The sequence below is a fragment of the Diabrotica virgifera genome, chromosome 6 (assembly GCF_917563875.1).
Source record: "Diabrotica virgifera virgifera chromosome 6, PGI_DIABVI_V3a".
NCBI classification, from domain to species: Eukaryota; Metazoa; Arthropoda; class Insecta; order Coleoptera; family Chrysomelidae; genus Diabrotica; species Diabrotica virgifera.
The window spans coordinates 41,134,026-41,155,978 of record NC_065448.1 but is presented as its reverse complement, the minus strand read 5'-3'; the positions used below and the strand labels follow the sequence as shown (position 1 = coordinate 41,155,978).

The 21,953-nt window shown below is 35.7% G+C and overlaps 1 protein-coding gene and 1 long non-coding RNA gene across 2 annotated transcripts in view; one reads left to right on the top strand and one right to left on the bottom strand.

Moving 5' to 3' along the window:
- The window catches only part of LOC114333545 (aminopeptidase N), a 237,685-nt gene that overhangs the window by 13,717 nt on the left and 202,015 nt on the right, over positions 1–21,953 (bottom strand). The window contains exons 13-14 of the mRNA XM_050652739.1: positions 16,985–17,184; positions 10,109–10,423 (exon numbers count right to left, since the gene is read on the bottom strand). Of these exons, the coding sequence (XP_050508696.1) occupies positions 10,109–10,423; positions 16,985–17,184 (515 nt within the window). The remainder of the gene's footprint in view (positions 1–10,108; positions 10,424–16,984; positions 17,185–21,953) is intronic.
- LOC126885925 (uncharacterized) lies at positions 797–7,579 on the top strand. The gene is made up of 2 exons (XR_007698498.1): positions 797–939; positions 7,330–7,579. It is a non-coding gene; the product is annotated as an uncharacterized LOC126885925 (long non-coding RNA).

Here is a 21,953-nt window from a genome sequence, read left to right as displayed (position 1 = left end):
TTTTAAACAAATTATCAACTATTGAGTTTAATCCAAATAATATTTTAGTAAGTTTTGACATAAACAGTTTATTTACAAATGTGCCATTAGATAAAACTTTAAACATAATCAAAACGAAATTAGAGAATGATGATACATTGACAAATAGGACAAAACTAAATGTATCAGCTATAATGGAGTTATTGACATTATGTACTAATAATACCTATTTTCAACTAAATAATGAATTTTATAAACAAAATTTTGGTCTAGCAATGGGCTCCTCTTTATCTCCATTATTGGCTAATATATTTATGGAGGATTTCGAAACTAATATCATTTCTAAACAAAATTTAAAACCCACTGTATGGTGGAGATATGTAGATGATGTGTTTTCAATATGGCCTCATAGATCAGAATTGTTGGATACATTCCTGAATATTATAAACGATCAAGAAGAGACAATAAAATTTACAATGGAAGAGGAATATAATAACACCCTGCCTTTCCTCGATGTTTTAGTCTCAAAGAAGGATATTGGATATGAGACTCAAGTATATAGAAAACCAACACATACCATCAGATATCTCAATTACAAATCAAATCACAACATCAACGTTAAAAAGGGAATCATAAAATCCTTATATGATAGAGCCAAAATTACTTGTTCTAACGAAAATTCATTTTTTGAAGAAAAACAATTCTTAACATCTGTTTTATTAAAAAATGATTATCCTTTATCGTTTATAAATAAGGAATTGTCAAGATTGGATCGAATGGAACAGAACAACATAGAACGGGATCCTATAACATTGTACAAGAATTCATCTGTACTCATTAGATATCTTTTAAAAAACACCCTTTAATTATCTACGCTAATTTCTTTCGGTTATTTAAATGTCATCATAAACAATTCCAACCTTCTTTCGTTACATAAACATTATTGACCTAGATCGTGAGGTGTAAGTATACATACAGCCACTATAAACACTTTTCAGGGTTGACGCTGACTTTGCACTTTTCAATATTTATACAACCAAAACATATAAGGGAATCCTCATTACACATTCCACATTCGTCATTCTATTATTAGATGTAAGATTATTCACATTAAAAGAGAGTGTCATCTACACTCCGCGGGGACGACGTTACGTAGGTTGTTACCAGCTTGTACTCATGCGAGTATAATAAAACAACTTCAACAGTGAAACGACTAGTAATCATTCCACCCCTCGGATAAGGGTTAACCACCCTTACCGGGAGAAGATAGCCCTAGTAATCCTGGACCATCATATGGCGATCCAATACCAGGGAAGAAACTGAAGTAAACTGGAACGAGAAATGGAAAGAAAAACGTCTATGGCTGAGGATCTGGTACCTCGACCACCCTAGAATACAGCGTGGTATGTAGAAAGGATGGAGACAGCAGGCCTGACATGGAGCTAAATGGACAATGGTATGGAGATGGAACATCGTGGGACAATGGACAATGCCAGGGAACGTAGATCGAGAACTTTTGGTGATACGAACACAAACGTTTAAAGTGGTGAGTCTATATTTTGTTCTTATAGTATTTCCACGATATTTCTTAACAAATGAATGAAATAGCAGTAATGTAATTAGTATTTTTATCTATTTATTTTTAATTATCTTTATGGGTATTATTGGAATTTTTTTTTAACATATATTAAAGTTATTCACATGGCATATTACCATTATTATTTGAGGTATATATTATTTATATTATTTATTACGAGGGTACATTTTTGCAATTTTTTACGATTTGCTATCGTAAATATACACTATCAATATAAATATACGATATAAATATATAACAAATATACGCTATATGCATAATACATTTACATTATTATTCTAACTACTTATTTACAAGGGTTAATATAACGTTATTTATTTTTGAACTATTATTTATTATTATTGCAATTTTTTTTTTACATATTTTTACCATCTATTGACGTATTATTTTATCTCATTATTTTTTACTACATATCTATATATCACATATCTATATACACCGTAAGACTATCGAATTTATATTTTCGCTAAGAAGTGCAGGAACTGAGGATAGAATATTATGTATAAATGAGTAGCAACAAAGTTACTTGGGAAGATTTTGTCAAAATAGTTGAGGAACTTGCACAAGAAGTAGGAAGACAGAGAAGAAGGGTCTTAAAGAAAAAAGTACCGAAATCTAAGGACATACAGGAAGAAGTAACGACACAGCTAATTAAATCCTATAACAAGTTCACGCACTTAACTAAGAAAAACTGGGAAGCACTTTCGGACAAACAGAGGGAAGCGTGCAACAAATATTTTGGAAAAATCAGAGACAAAGTTATACGCTCATTTCAAGCAGTAAATGTAAGACAGTGGTTCCAAATTCAATACATCAACCAATCGACGAGGAAGTTGAAGAGGAACAAAGCGACGAGGAAGCAGAAGAAGGAAAAAGCGACGAGGAAGTAGAAGAAGAAATAATTAACGACGAAATAAAAGAGGAAAAAGGTCACATAAAACAAGATATAACAATATTAAACATGGCTCTGACAATCAATGAATTTTTGAATATCGCAAGCAAGATATTGCCCAACGAGTTCGATGGAAGCGCAGGGAAAGTACAACCATTCTTGGACGCATTAGAACTACTTGGAAAATTGGCAGAAGGTCATGAAGACACAGCTGTAACGCTAATAAAAACACGACTTACCAATAAGGCTAGGAACTTAATAACCACGGAAGATACGATTCCACGGATAGCTGAAACACTGAAGAAAGAACTAAGAGGTGATAATCCGAAGAATTTAATAGCCAAATTAGCCAAGAAAAGGCAAGGGCATAGAGATGCAGCAGTGTACGCATCTGAAGTGGAAGAGTTAGCAGAACAATTAAAAGTAGCATACATAGCGGAAGGAATGCCACTGGAGTTAGCGAAGAAATATACGACGGAAACAGTAGTAACAACAATGAAACGAAACGTTAATGCAGAGAAAGCTAAGCTAATACTGGAAGCAGGTAACTTTACATCACCGCAGGAAGTAGTATCTAAATTTTTATCGATCGATACGACTGAAGAAAATGCACAAGGAAGAGTCTTAAATTATAGGACAAACTACGAGAATAGGAGAGGACAGCAGCAATACAGAAGAGGATACCATCACAAGTATGACAGAGGAAGAAGAAATAACTTCGGACAACGGAACGAAGGAGAAGCAACGGACAATCAACGAAATTATTCGAACAGAAGATACAGACAATTTAACAATCAAACATACAGAGGAAACCAGAGAGGAGAACGTAACAGGAACGTAAGGTTACTAGAGATAGAGGACAGTCAAGAAGAACAAGAAAACCAGCAGTTGGGGTTTTGAATAAACAAGAAGTTGGAAGCACACAGGCAGAAATAAAATATAACATTTACAACTTCGACCTGAACCTAACGAACTTTGTACGAATGAAAACAGGAATCCTTGAAAACACAAGCACCTTTATCATAGACACAGGAGCTGATATTTCAATACTAAAATGTTCACAAGATTTTATGAAGGAACGGGTGAAACCAAACACAAAGGCGAAAATAAAAGGAGTCACTAAAGGAGAGTTGCAAACAATGGGAGAAGTTGAGACAACACTAGAAGTAAAAGGAACTCGATTCGAACACAGCTTTCAATTGGTAGAACCTAACTTTCCAATTCCAACAGACGGAATCATTGGGAGAGACTTTATTTCTAACTTTCAATGCATACTGGACTACGCAAACCATAAAATGCACATTAAAGAGAACAACGATTGTTACATTAGTACGAAAATTCTGGATAATATAGATAATGACACCATAATAATACCACCCGATGTGACATTTACAGAATAGTCAAAATTTTTCAAACGCTAAGGAACGACAGGATAGTGGAGCAACAGGAAATACAACCAGGAATATTCATAGCAAGAGCAATTATTTCAAGTAATAATCCATACATCAAAATTTTGAACACAACATACGAAACAGTAAACGTAGAGGCAAGCACAATCAGGACGTTGGACATTAAACTATTCAATATATATAGACTAGTCAACGACAGCAAGGATAGGAAAAAAGAATTACGAGAATCACTGAAATTAGACATACCAGAATATATACGAGATAACTTAGTATCGTTATGCGAAGAATATGCAGACATATTCGCCCTAAGGCATGATATGTTAACCTGTAACAATTTCTACGAACAGAAACTAAGAGTTAAAGACCAAACTCCGGTATATATCAAGAATTATAGGACACCTCATGCGCAAACAGAGGAATTAAATCGACAAGTACAAAAACTAAGAGACCAAGGAATCATAGAACCATCTACATCCGAGTACAACAGCCCAGTAGTACTGGTACCGAAAAAAGCTATGGATGGAAATAAAGCATGGAGATTATGCATAGATTTTAGACAACTGAACAAGAAAATAGTCACAGACAAATTTCCATTACCAAGAATAGATTCGATATTAGATCAACTAGGAAGAGCAAAATGGTTTTCAGTTATAGACTTAATGTCAGGTTTTCATCAAATACCATTAGAAAAGTCATCGAGAAAATACACATCGTTTAGCACGGAAAACGGAGCATTTCAATTTACCAGATTACCTTTTGGATTAAATGTAAGCCCGAATAGCTTTTCAAGAATGATGTCAATAGCATTTTCGGGATTAACACCAGATAAAGCATTTCTTTACATGGACGATATAGTAGTGATAGGAATATCCGAAAAACATCACCTAGACAACCTGAAAAAGACATTTGAGACATGTCGAAAATTCAATTTGAAACTTAACCCAGGAAAATGTCAATTTTTTAGAAGGGAAGTAACATATTTAGGACATGATCTTTCTCAAGAGGGAGTATCGCCCGACAAAGCGAAGTATGCAGCAATTGAACAATATCCGACACCTAAGACAGCGGAAGAAACAAAGAGATTTGTAGCATTTTGCAACTATTATAGACGTTTTATTAAAAATTTTGCGGAAATATGCAGACCACTCAACAGGTTATCGAGGAAAGGAGTAGAATTTTTTTGGTCTGAGGAGTGTGAAAAAGCATTCAAAAAGCTTAAAGCATCTCTGACGAAACCACCAATTTTAAAATATCCTGATTTCAACAAACAGTTTATCCTAACAACAGACGCATCCAATGAGAGTTGTTCAGCAATCCTAAGTCAAGATTACAACGGAATAGATCTACCTATAGCATATGCATCAAGAAGTTTTAGTAAAGGAGAATGTAATAAACCTATAATCGTTAAGGAATTACTAGCGATTCATTGGGGAATTAATTATTTTAAATGTTATCTATATGGAGCACCAACATTCAAAGTAAAAACACACCATAAACCTTTGACACACCTATTTGCAATGAAAGAACCAACCTCAAAACTCACGAGGATCAGATTAGACCTAGAAGAATATGACTTCGAAATAGAGTATATAACAGGGAAAAATAACTACGCAGACAGCCTTTCAAGAATAACATTGCATCAACTAAAGAACCTATACATAGACAACACCCATATACTAGCTATAACAAGAGCTCAAGCAAGAGAAAAGGAGAAGGAAGCAAGACAAACAACGGCTGAAAGTGAACTCGCACTACAGCCAGAAGCCACCAAAAAGAAGTAAGGAAGGTACTAAATAATTTAGAGGCGCATAGACTACCAATTTTGTCCTTTGGAGCAGAACTAATCTCACCAAGACTGAGAATTAGGGCCAAAAACAAAATAAAATGCAGCAAAAGCATAGCCACAGGATTTGATCGTTTCGATTTAAACCAAGCGTTGGCACAGCTTGATAAGCTGGCGGTAGAGAATGCAGTACGTAAATTGTGCACAATTGATGAATTTATTAAAGAAGGAAATAAAAAATTGAAGAATATAGAAATATACATATGTGAAGTACCAGAAACAATAAAAGATGACAAAGAAAAACACAGATTAATAGAAGAATACCATAATCACCCGATGTTCGGAGGACACGTAGGGAATAATAGACTAATAAAGAAGCTAAAGGCAAGATTCCGATGGAAAAATTTGGAAAAAGACGTAAGAAAATACGTTAAACAATGCCACAAATGTCAAATTAACAAACCGAAAAGAACACATGTCGAAGAGTTCGTGATATCGGACACATCTTCCAAACCATGGGACATAGTATACATAGATACAATAGGTCCATTCACTAGAAGTAATGAAGGTAATAGATACTGTATCACAATGTTGTGTGAACTGACAAAATACGCGGTCAGCATACCAGTGTGCAATAAAGAAGCAGAGACAATAGCAAGAGGAATCTTTGATCATTTCATACCAACATACGGACTCATGAAGCAAATAAGAACAGACCAAGGCACAGAGTATAAGAACGAAGTAATGCAGGAATTAACAAAGCTATTAAAAATAGAGCACAACTTTTCAACGGCATACCACCCACAGTCCATTGGAAGTTGCGAAAAACTACACAGAACGTTGAACGAGTACGTAAGAGCATTCATAGAGGAAGACAGAGAAAATTGGGATGTGTGTTGCAGAATGTTCACATACTGCTACAATACAACCCCTAACGTGTATCATGGATACACACCGTTCGAACTGCTATATGGCAGGAAGGTTAACCTACCGGAAGACCTTACACAGGAGATTCAACCATGTTACAATATAGATGCCTACTACAATGAGTTACGATACAAACTACAAAGCGCACACGAGAGAGCCAGAACCTTCTTATTAAAACACAAAAGAGAGCGACAAGAAAAGAATAAGCTCAATGCAACACCTCAACACTTTAAAATAGGAGACCTAGTCCTGGTAAAAAGGGAAGAGAATGGTAATTTGATAGTCTTTATGTAGGTCCTTTCACAATAACAGAAGTAAATAACGTTAATTGTAAAATCAGAATAGAAAACAATAAAATCAAGGAAATACATAAGAATAGATTATATGCTTACAATCCGAAAACACAGTGAGTGACAAGTGTGATGAAACAATGTTGTTAAACGAACATTTTTATTTTTATTTATGTATTTACGTAGTTTTAGGAAGTTTGTATATAAAATAAAATTTTTTTGTATTGATTACAACACAGTATGGGCTGGTAGCACCACTTGCAAAATTTTCTGCCCGTAGTCAGAAAATTCTTAGGAGGGAAAGGTGTACAAGAATTCATCTGTACTCATTAGATATCTTTTAAAAAACACCCTTTAATTATCTACGCTAATTTATTTCGGTTATTTAAATGTCATCATAAACAATTCCAACCTTCTTTCGTTACATAAACATTATTGACCTAGATCGTGAGGTGTAAGTATACATACAGCCACTATAAACACTTTTCAGGGTCGACGCTGACTTTGCACTTTTCAATATTTATACAACCAAAACATATAAGGGAATCCTCATTACACATTCCACATTCGTCATTCTATTATTAGATGTAAGATTATTCACATTAAAAGAGAGTGTCATCTACACTCCGCGGGGACGACGTTACGTAGGTTGTTACCAGCTTGTACTCATGCGAGTATAATAAAACAACTTCAACAGTGAAACGACTAGTAATCATTCCACCCCTCGGATAAGGGTTAACCACCCTTACCGGGAGAAGATAGCCCTAGTAATCCTGGACCATCATAACATTCACAAGAAATAATACGAGGAAAATATCAATACCATACATAAAAGGACTATCCGAGAAACTTAAAACAATAGGAAATAAATTCAACATTTCAACAACATTCAAAACAACCAACACATTGAGATCTATTCTATCTAAAACTAAACCTAACAATGAACAAGAAAGGACAAAAAATTGTATTTATAAAATACCTTGTGAATGCGAACAGTTTTATATAGGTGAAACATCAAGACCATTAAACGTTAGAATAAGTGAACATCAATCTTATATTAAAAATAGAGAATTTGATAGATCTCAAATATGTCAACACGCATGGGATAATGAACTGAACATAGAGTGCAGTGGAGAGATTCAAGTATAGTTCTGAAAGAAACAGATAGTAAAAAGAGAAAAATCAAAGAAGCGGCTCTAATTATGCTAAACGAAACCAATTGTGTCGCAAATTCCTCGATGGAATGCAGTAGGATGTGGATACCCATACTGAAAGAGGAAGTCAATAGAAAGAAAATACCACAATTAGTAAGTCAATAGTCGAGTTAGTACATATTTTATATTTTAGTATTACTTATATATCCATGTATTATTGATATTATTTATAATTTAAACAAAATTATAGTAAAGTCAGAATTTGGTATTAGTTTTGAGAGTAAATTAAATGTAAGACCAAATACTTACGATGTCGGGATAGTATCACGAGGTTTTTCCTGGTTTTCCCTCGTGATTTACTATGAGATCTCTAACGCGAGAATTTTAATGTCACCGTTGCATGTGGTTGTCTTTTTAAAGACAGATCACATGCTATGAATTTTTTTGTGACGGATATTCTTGAGTTGGGGTTGATTTCATGTAATCGAATGAACTTTATCTTTCAGTAAAGTCGTCCCAGGAACGCAACTCATAAATATTGGCAATATCATTTTAAAGTCTTCTACTTTAAAATGTATCATATGTATCTGATTTGCCGATATAAATGAGTCAAATTAAATAAATTATTAGAAGAATTTTTTTACTAAGCAACAACATTTTTGTTTATATTAGTAGTATTTTGTATTTTGACAACGGCACCCGATTTGGGCGTCGAAACGTTAATAAAAAATCATTTTTTAACAATATTGTGGCTTATTTCCCATTGTAAAAATTAAAATTAGAACCTTTCTCGTTTAATACCGTAAATCTCTGCTTTCCACAATTTACAAAGCATAGAGACGACGAATATAGGAAACGGAAAGGATTCTACAACATACAATCACATTCCATTTCATTCGTCTAGGAAAAGGTACGAGAAAAGGTTCTTAGTACCCCCAATCTGAGTGAAGATAGAAGTGAATTAAAAGACAATTTATGTTTCATTTCGATTCAGAGGAAAGCATAATCTACAGACAGCTGTTTCTGTTATGAACTTCATCAGTGCAGATGCTTGCCCGCCTCTGGATCAAAACGAAACGAGATTGTCTTTTTAAGGGAAACTTCAAAAATAGATTGAAATCCACTATGAGAACGCTGCCGTGACATCTATTAAAGAAAATAGGAAAGTCCCAGATACAGAATACATTATTAAAAATAATAATATACACTAATTTAAATCGGAAACTTCCTTATTAGAACCTTTCTCTGTTAATATCCTTAATCTCTGCCTTTCACAATTTACAAGGCATAGAGACGAGGAATATAGAAAACGGAAAGGATTCTGCGATATGTTCGTTTATATGCGATATATAATCATATTTCGTTTTCATTCGTCTAGGAAAAGCTACAAGAAAAGGTTCTCAGTACTCACAAACTGAGTAAAGATAGAAGTGAATTAAAAGACAATATACCTTTCATTTCGATTCAGAGGCAAGGCATAATCTACAGACAGCGGTGTTTCTGTTATGAACTTCATCAGTGCAGATGCTTGCTTGCCTCTGAATTAAAAAGAAACGAGATTGTCTTTTTAAGGAAAATTCTAGTTTGTACTCTAATACAGAGTATGGCATTATTGGCATTAGTCAAATTAGAAAATCTACGGTTTCGTTTTGATTTAAATCTGTAGATTCAAGATCTTTACAGATTTAAATCAAAACGAAACCGTAGATTTTCTAATTTTACTAATGCCATACTCTGTATTAGAGTACAAGACTCGTTTCATACAGGTTCTCTGAACCGCAAATTGGAATATTTTCCTAACGGTGCCTTTTGGTATTGTCATATCTGGGTTAAACAGAGAAAATGAATCGAGTCGACATTCATTTCACTTATTCTCTGTTAGAGGGCGTCCTAACCATACTGCGGTATAATAATTTAATTTGTACCGAGAAACTACGGACGTGTTGGTCTAAATTTTTCTTCTGCAGAGCCTCCTTGACCACAGGTAGACCTAGAAATAGTACTATCGGGGGATGACAGGAGACAGATTTAAATCAAAACGAAACCGTAGATTTTCTAATTTTACAAATATTCTTACCTTATTTTAATTAAGTCCCAGTTTTTCTTTAAGAAGTTAAACAGAGTGGTATAACCATTAGCTCCTCCAGTCAGCATACTAAATATTAAATAAATGTCGTTATCTGTAAAGTTTCCGTTTTGTTCTAGCACTGTAATTGTCAACAGCTTTTCAATTTTTTGTGCATCATTTGGACACCCAGCCAAAGTCTTTAGGAGATACGTTCGTTCGCTTGGTATTCTGGTTGGTGGGAATTTAATGACTCGATCAAGACCAAATTCCCATTCCTTCATTGTACCCCATTTGAAGACTGGGCAAATGTATTGATTTGCTACACTGTAAATTATAATGGTAAAAGTTATGTTTGATTTAAAAAATAACATACAACCAATTGTTGAATCAAAGGACAATATTACCTTCTTATTGACAAGAAAGGACCCAAAAAATCCCAGTAGCTATAGACCCATTTCCCTCTTTTGTCAGTTTTTCAAACTATACGAGAGACTCATTCTGGTCAGAATAGAAAAAAATTTCAACAAACACCTCATCCCACCACAAGGAGGATTCAGACCTGGCAAAGCCTGCACCGGCCAAGTCCTCGCACTAACAGGACACATTGAAGAAGGCTTCGAAGAAAAACCTGAAACAAGTGCTGCTTTCGTAGATCTGACAGCAGCCTTTGTCATAGTAGGATACTAGACATTGCTCCACAAATTATATGACATTCTAATTGATCACCATCTAGTTAGGATACATTCTTTACTCCGAAACAGACGTTTTTTCGTCATGCGGAAGGGCAAAATAAGTAGGTGAATATTTTAAAAGAACGGCCTCTTTCAGAATATAAGAAAAAGGCAGAATATCAAAACTGAGTATCTACTCAAAAAACAACATATACTTAATATAAGCACAATAGATGAAATCGATTAATATTAACAATTTATTCGATTTTAAAATTTTTACCCCTATATTAATAAATAAATGTGCCACAAAACATTTAAGTACTACAGATATAGTAAAGGTTTTTGCTTTCTTTTTAGACATATTGAACCTAAAACATTTGTTAGATAGTAGTTGTAGAGAATTTCAGGTCTAAGATCCGAATAGGAGGTCAAAATGTACCCATCTGCTTGCCGGATGAAACCTTTTTTTTATTAAATTTCATACATCGACAAACACGACCAGAGCATGGGTTGCCTATCAAAATCGTGTCATAGCTATCCTTAGGGGGGGGGGGGCAGTAGGCGTTAAACTCAATATTTCAAGCACATTTTTTTTAAAGTATGGTATCATAGATTACTCAAGAAAAAATTCAAGGAAAATACTGAAAAATAAGCCATCGGTGATCAATTTTTAAAAGACACCTCAAAATATAATGAATTTTGTGGTGGACATCAGAACGCATCATTGGATCATGGTAAACAAAAAATTCCAAAAGATTTTATTAGCTTATGAGTTTCTCGAGGTAATGCTGTTGAGTTTTTTTAATTTTATCTAATTTTGACTTTTTGATATCCTCAGAGGTCAAAACAACGAATTTTTTTGCCAAAAGGGTGAAAATTAACATATTTATTATTGTTAAACCAAAAATAAGCATACAACAAAAATATCTCGACAGAGTTACCTCAAGGAATGTCTAAAGAAAATATATACAAAATTCCAGGTGGGTCGGTCAAGTAATTTTTGAGTTACAATGTCTACAGCCTTTGGAAAAGCATTTTTGAGGAAAACGCGTTTAAAGTATTGTCAAGTTTTATTTTCAATTTCTTTTTTATATTTCAAATCGTAAAATGTGCACATCGCAATATCTTTTTGAATCGCGGAGTAATTTACTAAAGAAAATGAGAACAACTGCTGACCGTTGTTCACTACGTTCAAGCGTGCTGGCGCAAACCTGCTGCAAATCAAGTCGACGGTAGGGCTATTATCGAAGAGTGTGCATTATTTTACGATTTGGAAGACAAAAAATAAATTGAAAATAAAACTTGACAATACTTTAAACGCGTTTTCCTCAAAATTGCTTTTTTCAAAGGCTGTAGACATTGTAACTCAAAAACTACTTGACCGACCAATTGGAATTTTGTATATATTTTCTTTAGACATTCATTGAGGTAATGCTGTCGAGATATGTTTTGTCGTATGCTTATTTTTTTTTGTATAACAATAATAAATATGTTAATTTTCACCCTTTTTTTGCAAAAAAAATTCGTTGTTTTGACTTCTGAGTGATATCAAAAAGTCAAAATTAGGTGAAATTAAAAAAACTCGACAGCATTACCTCGAGAAACTCATAAGCTAATAAAATCTTTTTGAATTTTTTGTTTATCATGATCCAATGATGCGTTCTGATGTCCACCACAAAATTCATTATATGTTGAGGTGTCTTTTGAAAATTTGCCACCGTTGGCTTATTTTTCAGTGTTTTTCCTTGAATTTTTTCTTGAGTAGGTAATCTATGGATTGTACTGAATATGCTTATTTAATTTAAAAATAAAATAATTCTACCATACTTTCAACAAAATGTGCTTGAAATATTGATTTTAACCCCTACGGCCCCCCTTAAGGGTAGCTATGACACGATTTTGATAGACAACGCATGCTGGTCGTGTTTGTCTTCTTCTTCTTCTTCTTTTTCTTCTTTTATATAGGCAGTACTGCCTGTTTTTCTTCAACGGTGCCTTTCATTCTGCCTCTAAGTTGTCATTCCATCTTTTCCTTGGGCGTCCTATACTTCTCCTGCCTAACGGTGACTTGTCCCTGGCTATTCTTACTATCCTTGATTCAGACATCCTGCTTATGTGCTCATTCCACTCTTCTTTTCTGTTCTTTACCCAGGTATTTACCCAGCAATCCTTCTTAAGATCTTCATTTCGTTGGTTTCCAGATGTCTTCGTGTTTTGCTTGTATCTGGTCTTGTTTCGGCCGTGTAAGTCATAACTGGCCTAATAACTGACTTATATATTCGGGCCTTTGTTTCCAATCTTAGGTGTTTGTTTTTCCAAATTGTGTCGTTTAGGCATCCGGACGTTCTACTGGCTTTAATTATTTGGTCTTTTACCTCTTCTTCGATATTGTTGTCGGCTGATAGATTAATTCCCAGATATTTGAAAGTCATTACTTGTTGTATAATTTGATTGTCTGACTCCAATTTGCATCTTATTGGTTCTTTGGCAATTACTAAGCTTTTTGTTTTTTGGACTGATATTTTCATATTCATTTCTTTTGCGTGAATGTTGAACTCGTGCAATAATCTTTGTAGGTCGTCTTCGCACTCTGCTACTAACACGGTGTCATCAGCGTAACAGAGTATTTTTATATCTCTATTGCCCATTTTGTACCCTCTTTTTTCTTCACTTGTTTTATTATTGCATCCAATATTATGTTAAACAGTAGAGGGCTTAGTGAATCTCCTTGCCTGATTCCTGTGTTTGTTTCTATGGGTTCTGTTATTATTCCATTGACTTTCATCTCTATTTTATTTCTTACATATATGTTTTCTATCAGTTTTATGATATCCAGTGGTAAATTTTTCTCATATAGAAGGTGTATCACATCTTTTAATTGGATTCTATCAAACGCTTTCTCTAAGTCTATGAAACAGAAAAAGGCTGGTTTGTTATATTCTAATGATTTCTCCGCTATTTGCCTTATCACAAAAACTGCATCGTTACATGATCTTCCACTTCTAAATCCTTGTTGTTCATCCGATATATTTATGTACGCCATTATTTTCTCCATAAGTATTTTTGTTGTGAGTTTCAGTATAGTGCTCAGTAAATTTATCCCTCTATAGTTACTGGGGTCTGCCCTATCACCTTTCTTAAATAACGCTATCATTTGAGTGGTTCTCCATTCTTCTGGAATTCTTCCTGTATTTATTATTTTACTTATAAGGATATTCAGTTCTTTGTGAAGTCTATCTCCTCCGTACTTTAAAAGTTCATTAGCTATTCCATCTTTCCCAGGAGCTTTTCGATTTTTCATCTTTTTTAAGGCGTTCTTTATATCTTCCTCTTTAATTTCTGTTTTCTCATCCGATTCTAATCGTGGTGTTTCCAGTTCTTTGTGATTAGCTGTTTGATAAAGGTTTTTTAGGTAAGTTGTCCATGTATTTGTATCAATATGTTTTACTTCTATCAATTCCTTCATCTCTGCTCTTTGACCTCTTATCATTTTCCACATTTCCCTTTGCATCCCATAAAAGTCGTGCTCCATCTCTTTTGAAAATGCTTCCCAATGTTCTGTTTTCTTCCTTCTTACTATTGAGTTTAATTCATTTCGTACTCTTTTATATTCTTCATATGTTTGTCTCGTTCTTTTGGACTTGTATTCTAGGTAGATTTTCTTTTTTTCTGGGAATTTTATTTTTATTTCTTCACAGAACCATGGAGTTCTCCTTTTCTTTCGTATATGTTTACTTATCTTACGTTCTCCAAGTGCTTCCGTTGCTGCCATTTTGATATTATCTCTGATCTTCCTCCAACTTTCTTCTATGTCTTCATCCGGTGTAATGTAGTTTTCATTCAGTACTTTTTGCAGTCTTCTCTGGTATAGATCTCGTGTTGACAAGTCTCGTAGCTGTTCTACCTTTATTCTTGTCTCACATTCAACAGGGTCTTCTTTCCTGTTTCTTTGTAGCTCTATTCTGATTTTTCCAAGTACTAGGTTGTGATCGCTTCCAATATTAGCTGCACTTAAACATCGTATGTCTAGTACTTGAGAGTGGTGGATGTTTCTGTTTGTCAATATATAATCAATAACGGATCTGTGTCCTCTTGTATTTTGGAATGTATATTTTTGTTGATCTTTGTGTCTGAAGAACGTATTGTTTATTCGAAATTCGTTCTGAGAGCAAAAGTTAATAAGTAGTTCTCCATTTTCATTTTTGTTGTCTTCATTGAATCGTTGCTTTATTCCTGGTATAATTATGTTACCGACTCTTGCGTTCATGTCTCCTAAAATGTATATTATCTCATTGGCTGGTATTTCGTCGACTGTTTGTTGAAGCTCGTTATAAAAGTGGACTCTGTCGACTTCAGGTTTGCAGTTTTCTGGGCTATAAACTCCTATGATATTTATTTTTTGCTTCTGTGTGTTTGTCTATGTATGAAATTTAATAAATAAATGTTTCATCCGGCAAGCAGATGGGTAGGTACATTTCGCCCTCCTATTCGGATCCCGTACTTGCAACTTTTTGCATTGTGTTCGGTATAATGTCAGGAAAAAAGTCTACAATAGAAAAATGGGAGGAAATTCATAATTGAATTTACAGTGCATAAAATACATCCAGGGTCTCAAAGAATAAAAAAATACAACAATACTTAAAAACAAGAATGTTTGACCACTGCATACTCCCAATTCTCACGCATGCCAAACATGGACCTGCTTGACCAAAGCAAACGTGGATAAAATAATGAAGACACAAAGTGATATATAGAGAGCAATGTTGGAGTAAAAAACAAAATAACTGGTTAAGAAATAAAACAAAAGTCAAAGACGCAGGACAACATATAGCCAGGCTAAAATTGAGCTTTTCAGGTCATAACGCCAAACAAACGGATAATAGGTGGAATACCACGATACAACATTGGAGACCATAGACAGGAAAGAGAGCAAGAGGACGACCCCAGATGAGATGGGGAGACGACATAAAAAGGTAGGAGGAACACACTTGAAACAGAAAGCACTAAACAGAAGCGAATGGAGGAAACTAGGGGAAGCTAGGTGCTACGTTTTCTCGACTCTGTTTTATGGAATGGAAGCTTGGACCTTGAATGCTGCATCAAAGAAAAAACTAGAATCATTCGAGCTATGGTGTACAGAAGAATTCTGAAAATATCGTGGACAGAACACGTTACAAACAAAGAGGTTCTGAGAAAGATGAATAAAGAAATGGAAATCCTAAATACCATTAAAACAAGAAAATTGGAATATCTCAGACATATTACACGTGGAGAGAGATACAGCTTGCTCCAATTGATTATGCAGGGAAAGATTCAAGGAAAGATAAGCATAGAGAGACGCAGAATATCGTGGCTGCGCAACCTGAGAGAGTGGTACGGATGTACATCAAATGAACTTTTCAGAGCAGCCATCTCTAAAATACGAATAGCTATGATGATTGCCGACCTCCGCCGCGGAGATGGCACTTAAAGAAGAAGAAGATATTCAAAATTGGACGAATTAAAGGGCAGAAGAAGAAGAAGAGAAAATGCATCCAAGAGTGTATAAACATAAGTAAACCAAAATCAGTATATAAAGGGCCAGATTTGTTACTCGGAGTACCTGGTGCCCAGGGTTACTGCTAAGCACGTCATCTGTAGTTTCGAGGGTTTTCGGCACTAAATTGATGCAAACAGATTACTCTGGGGTTTTTGTTGTTTGCTGAACACGAATATGATATCAGAATCAACCCTTGGCGAATCAAGTCACCAAGGTGACTGCTATGTTCGTCCCGGGCACCAGATGCTTTGGGGTGTCGGTTCTGATAGTGTATTCGTGTTCAGCGACCCCAAAATCCCCGAATAATATGTTTGAATAAAGTTAGTGCCGAAAACCCTCGACACTCCAGATGACGGGCCTTTCCAGTAACCCTGGACACCAGGTGCTCTGGGTGTCGGTTCTGATGGCGTATTCGCTATTTTGTATTATTTATGTATCTCATGTCATTTTTTACCCCAGACAGTTATTTGTATCTCACATGCCTCTCCATTATACAGACTGTTCAATGTTTAATTAGATATAAGTACTCCAAGTACAGTACTTTGCCACTGTAGGTTGACGAATGACTGACTGAATAGGAGCGACATTAGGAGGCAGCGGGGACGCAGTTTTGCCTTTTATAGTTCGTTTATCTAATTGAAAACTAAACAGTCTGTATCACATAAACCCACTTACGGATTTCCTTCATCAGGGTCCGTGGTTTCCATCCATTTTTTAAACGCTGCCTGCGCTTCCTCGATGAGTGGTTTATAACCGGCTTGACACAAAAAGATTTTAGAAGAACTCCTTAGATGCGCTCTTCCTTCACTTTCGCCTTCTTGGGGTTCACTTCCCAACTCTTCATAAAGAGGTGTTAGCAGAAGTCGAACGTAAGTCTGTAAAACAAGAATGGTTATGATTTAGTAATTTAAAAGAAATATGATTAAAGATTATAAAAGTTTGTTAATTATAAGGGGCATTAATGACATGTGTGCGAAGTGCTGGGAGAAATCTGGCAACACTGCCTTACGCATCAATTCTCCCCCTCTCTTACCTCACCACTTTCGCTTCGCTACCTTGCTCAATGTCGGCTTAGCAGCCTTCGAAGATGGAGGTCCCGGTCGCAGTTACCGGTAAGGCCATTCGAAAAAAATGGTGCCCTATCCGCTTAGACAGATTGCGACGAGCTGGGAGAAATCTGGCAACACTGCCTTACACATCAATTCTCCCTCTCTCTTACCCCATCAGTTTCGCCTCGCTGCATTGCTTAGTGTCAGCCTAGAAGCCTTCGAAGATTGAGGTCCTGATCGCTGTTACCGTAAGAGAGAGTGAGAGTTGATGTTTTTTTGAAAGTTTACGAATGATCCTCGTATATACTCAGTCATCATCATTCGGTCTTCCGTTTTCACTTCGGGACATATAACTACCTCATTATTTTCTCTGTTTCGATTTTGTGCCTCTGGAATCCAATTTTTTAGCAATATTTTAGATTGTCAGTTCATCGTATTAGTAGACGATCTCTCTTCAGTAGGTATCATCTCTTGGTCTCAATTTCAGTATCCTTTTTGTCCATCTGTTATCCGTCATTCGAGCCACGTGAGTTGTCCAGTTCCATTTCAGTTCTACTATTCTCTCTCTATAGCATCAGCCACTCCTGATCTTTATTGTATGTGGCAGTTTGACATCTTGTCTTGTAGAGAAACGTCTAGCATAGCACGCTCCATCGCATGGTCACGCTGTTCTGCTTGTCATGAACCATGGTCAACGTCACGAATACACATTGATTAAAAGTTTTTTGTTTAAGGCATATTGGGAAGACGGATGATTTGAAAATGAGATTCAACTTTCCGAAAGGTTTGATTATTTTGTTTTAAGCGAATTTTGTAATCTAGTTATTTAAAGGCCATTACTCATTAATCATTGACTCTAGAACCCCTAGTGCAGTGGCGTAGCTAGCGTGGGTGACACCCGGGGCGGTAATCGATGGTGTCACCCCAAATCCTAAAAATAAAGATTGTTAAAATCAACGAAAATCCGATAACCGTATGTTTTGAATAATGAAAAAATTAAGAAGTATAGTTAACGAAACTGCAGTAATACATCATCATCATCATCATCGTCTAACCGCTATCGTCCACTGCTGAACATAGGCCTCTTTTAAGTTTCTCCATGTCTCCCTATCTTGAGCTACCACTATTTAGTTCCCAGAAGTACCATATAATAGTTTATTTACTTTTTTGGTTTACACTATGTGAATGAATTAAAATATTTTTTTAGCTTTACTAGCGAAAAGTTCTGAAATCACATTTTCTATATTTATGTTTTGTGTTGCTTCATGTTCGATAGTTAATCATCATCCAGCCTCAAAAGACCACTGCTGAACATAGGCCTCCTCCCCTCGTTTCCACTCAAATCTATCCTGCTCCTCTCTGATCCAGTTTTTTTAGCTTTCTTAAGTCGTCAGTTCATCTTGTAGGCGGTCGACCGACGCTTCTCTTGTCTTCTCTTGACCTCCATTCCAGTAACCTCTTCGTCCATCGCCCATCTGTCGTTCTGGCTATGTGTCCTGCCCATCTCCACTTCAACCTGGCTATCCTTTCGATGACGTCAGTCACCTTTGTTCTTCTCCTGATTTCTTCGTTTTTGATTTTGTCTCGGATCGTTATTCCTAACATTGACCGCTCCATTCTCCTAACATTAACCGCTCCGTTCGATAGTTAATAAACCGAGGTTATTTAGCCTTGTTTGACGTCATTGTTTCTCGCAAGTAATTCTTGATTGATTTTAGCTTCCCAAAACTTCTCTCACGAAGCAACCGATGCAAAAATGGTCATAAACAATTTTAAGGCGACCAAGTTTGGGAGAGATTCCATAAAATCCCATTCCACAATGAATTTTAAAAAGTCTACAGCTAACCATTTAGATGCTGTAATATTGGCCGCTTGTAAAAGTCTTCTGAGCCTTGGTATTTCTCGCAGGAGGTCTTCTTCTGATACCTCTTCATGGTAAAAGTCACAAAATGTTGAAACAGCTAATTTCAACTGTTCACTGTTCGTGGAAAAGCAAAGTGTGTGTCTGCACAGCCTCGAACAATGAAGCCATATGAATGGACTGATCTGGTTTCGAGTTTAACATTGAATGTCAAAACATTTCAACATAATATTATCTTTTTGAAGTTCGGCTGGAAGTGTAAGTCCTATATAGGTAGCTCACTCACCATCCATTCGTTTTCTACGTCGAATTAGTTTTTAGGTGGAAATGTCGTCCTCATATTTTGTCGTTGCAAAATCTATGTATTACTTTATTTTATAATATGATTACGTTTTTCTTCAATATAAAGACGAAGTGCCCCTAGTTTAGTCGCTGATTGATCAATGCCTTTAATTATACAAAGCGGGCATAAGGTTATGTGCAGCACCTCTGGTGTATAAATTTTCTTGTTGATGAGCGAATTTGTAAATTGAAGGAACAACACTATAAAAATGTTCTGCCATTACTTTAACTGCAGCCAGCATAGTGAACAGTGACTGAGAACTCCAACGCGTTGTGGAAAGTCGCTTAACAGATGTTTTGCTGTGTTTAATAAGCACTTCCTAGCAGCTAATGGAAACACATAAAAAAACTTAAAAATTGCTTCTTCAATCAATAGATCCGAGGAAAATTGCCTTTTTGATTTTTGCTTTAATAATAGCTTGTATTCCTCCATGTACGCCGCTCATAACAGCTGCATTATCGTATCCCTGTGAACGGTACTTCATAATATTTCTACACCATCAATTTCAAGCTTCTTGAGAATTTCGTTACTTAGATTAACTGTTTTTTTCCTTTTAACGGAAAAAAATCCAAGAAATGCTTCTTTGACCCCGACTTCTCTCGGTTTCGTCACAGTATAAAGAGGAACAGTAAAATTTCTTCTATGTAGGCACTTTGATCTCAAGAAGTACTACCGGCAGTTAACCTGTACGTTTCTACGCGACCAGTAATGCGAGAGTCATAAAGGCGCCATGCGCCTTTTTTACCTCTTACTTCTTTACTTCTTTTTACGATTTTACTTCCAAGTTCTAGTGTACCTATTTATACTGTGGTTTCGTGTGTTCACAAAATAATATCGAACTTTAGATTGATACGTGAGTAAAGTCACAAAGTAATGATTTATTCTTGTGTGATCGGGTCTCTCGGGTGTCACCCCTGATTGGGTGACACCCGGGGCCAACCGCCCCCCGCCCCACCCTAGCTACGGCACTGCCCTAGTGGGTCTTGGCCTGTTCTAGAATCAGCTTCCATTTATTCCTATCCTTCGCCTTGGTTTCACGATTTCGTACTCTTAGCACTCGCAGGTCGTCTTCCACCTGGTCTTTAAATCGTGCTTGGGCCTTTCTCTATTCTTCACTCCTTTTGGTCTTTGGTTATAAATGTGTTTTGACGGCTCCATCTCGTTTATTCTATCTAAGTGGCCTATAGCCACCGCAGCCTGTTTATTTAGATGGGCCTACCAAAACTAGGTTCACTAGAAAGGCGGTAAAGCTCAAAATGCAATAATTATATTGTCTACGCGATAATCCGTTTTCCTGCACCCCTTTATAAATATGTCTGAGGAGTTTACGTACAAAACAGCCTAAACGTTCTTCATCGTCCACATTTCTGACGCGTAGAGGACTGGCTTGATGAGAGTTATGTATACAGTGGAACCTCGATAAGTCGGATTAATCGGGACCGCGACCGATCCGGGTTATCGAAAATCCAGGTTAGCCGGAGAATATGGTAAAAATTAATAAAATACGGTATAATCACAGATAAACTAATTACAGATAATTATAATTCCAAAAACATGAAATACACAATGCATCTAAATTACCTACAGTTGTATACAGTATTTGTACATTTATTGGTAAAAAACTCAGTCAAACTGAAAAAATGTTTGCTTTGTCTTATGAAAATCGGTCCGGGTTAGCCTAAATTAAGTTTAAGTATTGGATTAAAAAACCATATCCGCCTATATGCACTGCATTACAGAACAATACTATTTTTTCAAAGGAATTGAACACAGTAGACAAAAATTTACTCTACTTTGCCCTCTTCCAAACAACTGATGTAATAATACCCACATACAACGAAAACAACATAATCAGCAACAATATCCTGAGGTCTATTTTGAACTGCTACAGTGATGCCACAGGTGTATACACATATGCATCTAAATCAAGAGAAGCGACTGGCTGTGCTTATTTTTTACCCTCAGGAGGTTTCGAATGCAAGTACAAACTTCCCAATGAGTTTTCAATTTTCTCTGCGGAATCATTGACCATACTCGAAGCGTTGAACTATATTAAAAACTCTTATACGAAAAAAACATTAATTCTTTCAGACTGCCTATCAGTTTTATAGAATATTAAAAAAACTTTTTTGCCCAAAACATTTAGTAATCCTTACATATTCTTAATAAAGGATAATGTTAAAGCGTTTAGAAGATTCTGGCTTCAATATAAAATTTATTTGGGTTAAGGCACATATTGGACTCAAAGATAATGAATATGTAGACTACTTAGCTAAATCCAGTATAACATCAGGCACTTTATTGTCATATTCTTTATGTGTATCAGATGTTATTACTATTTTTAAAAGAAACCAACTATTGACATGGAAAGATCAATGGGATCATTATTGA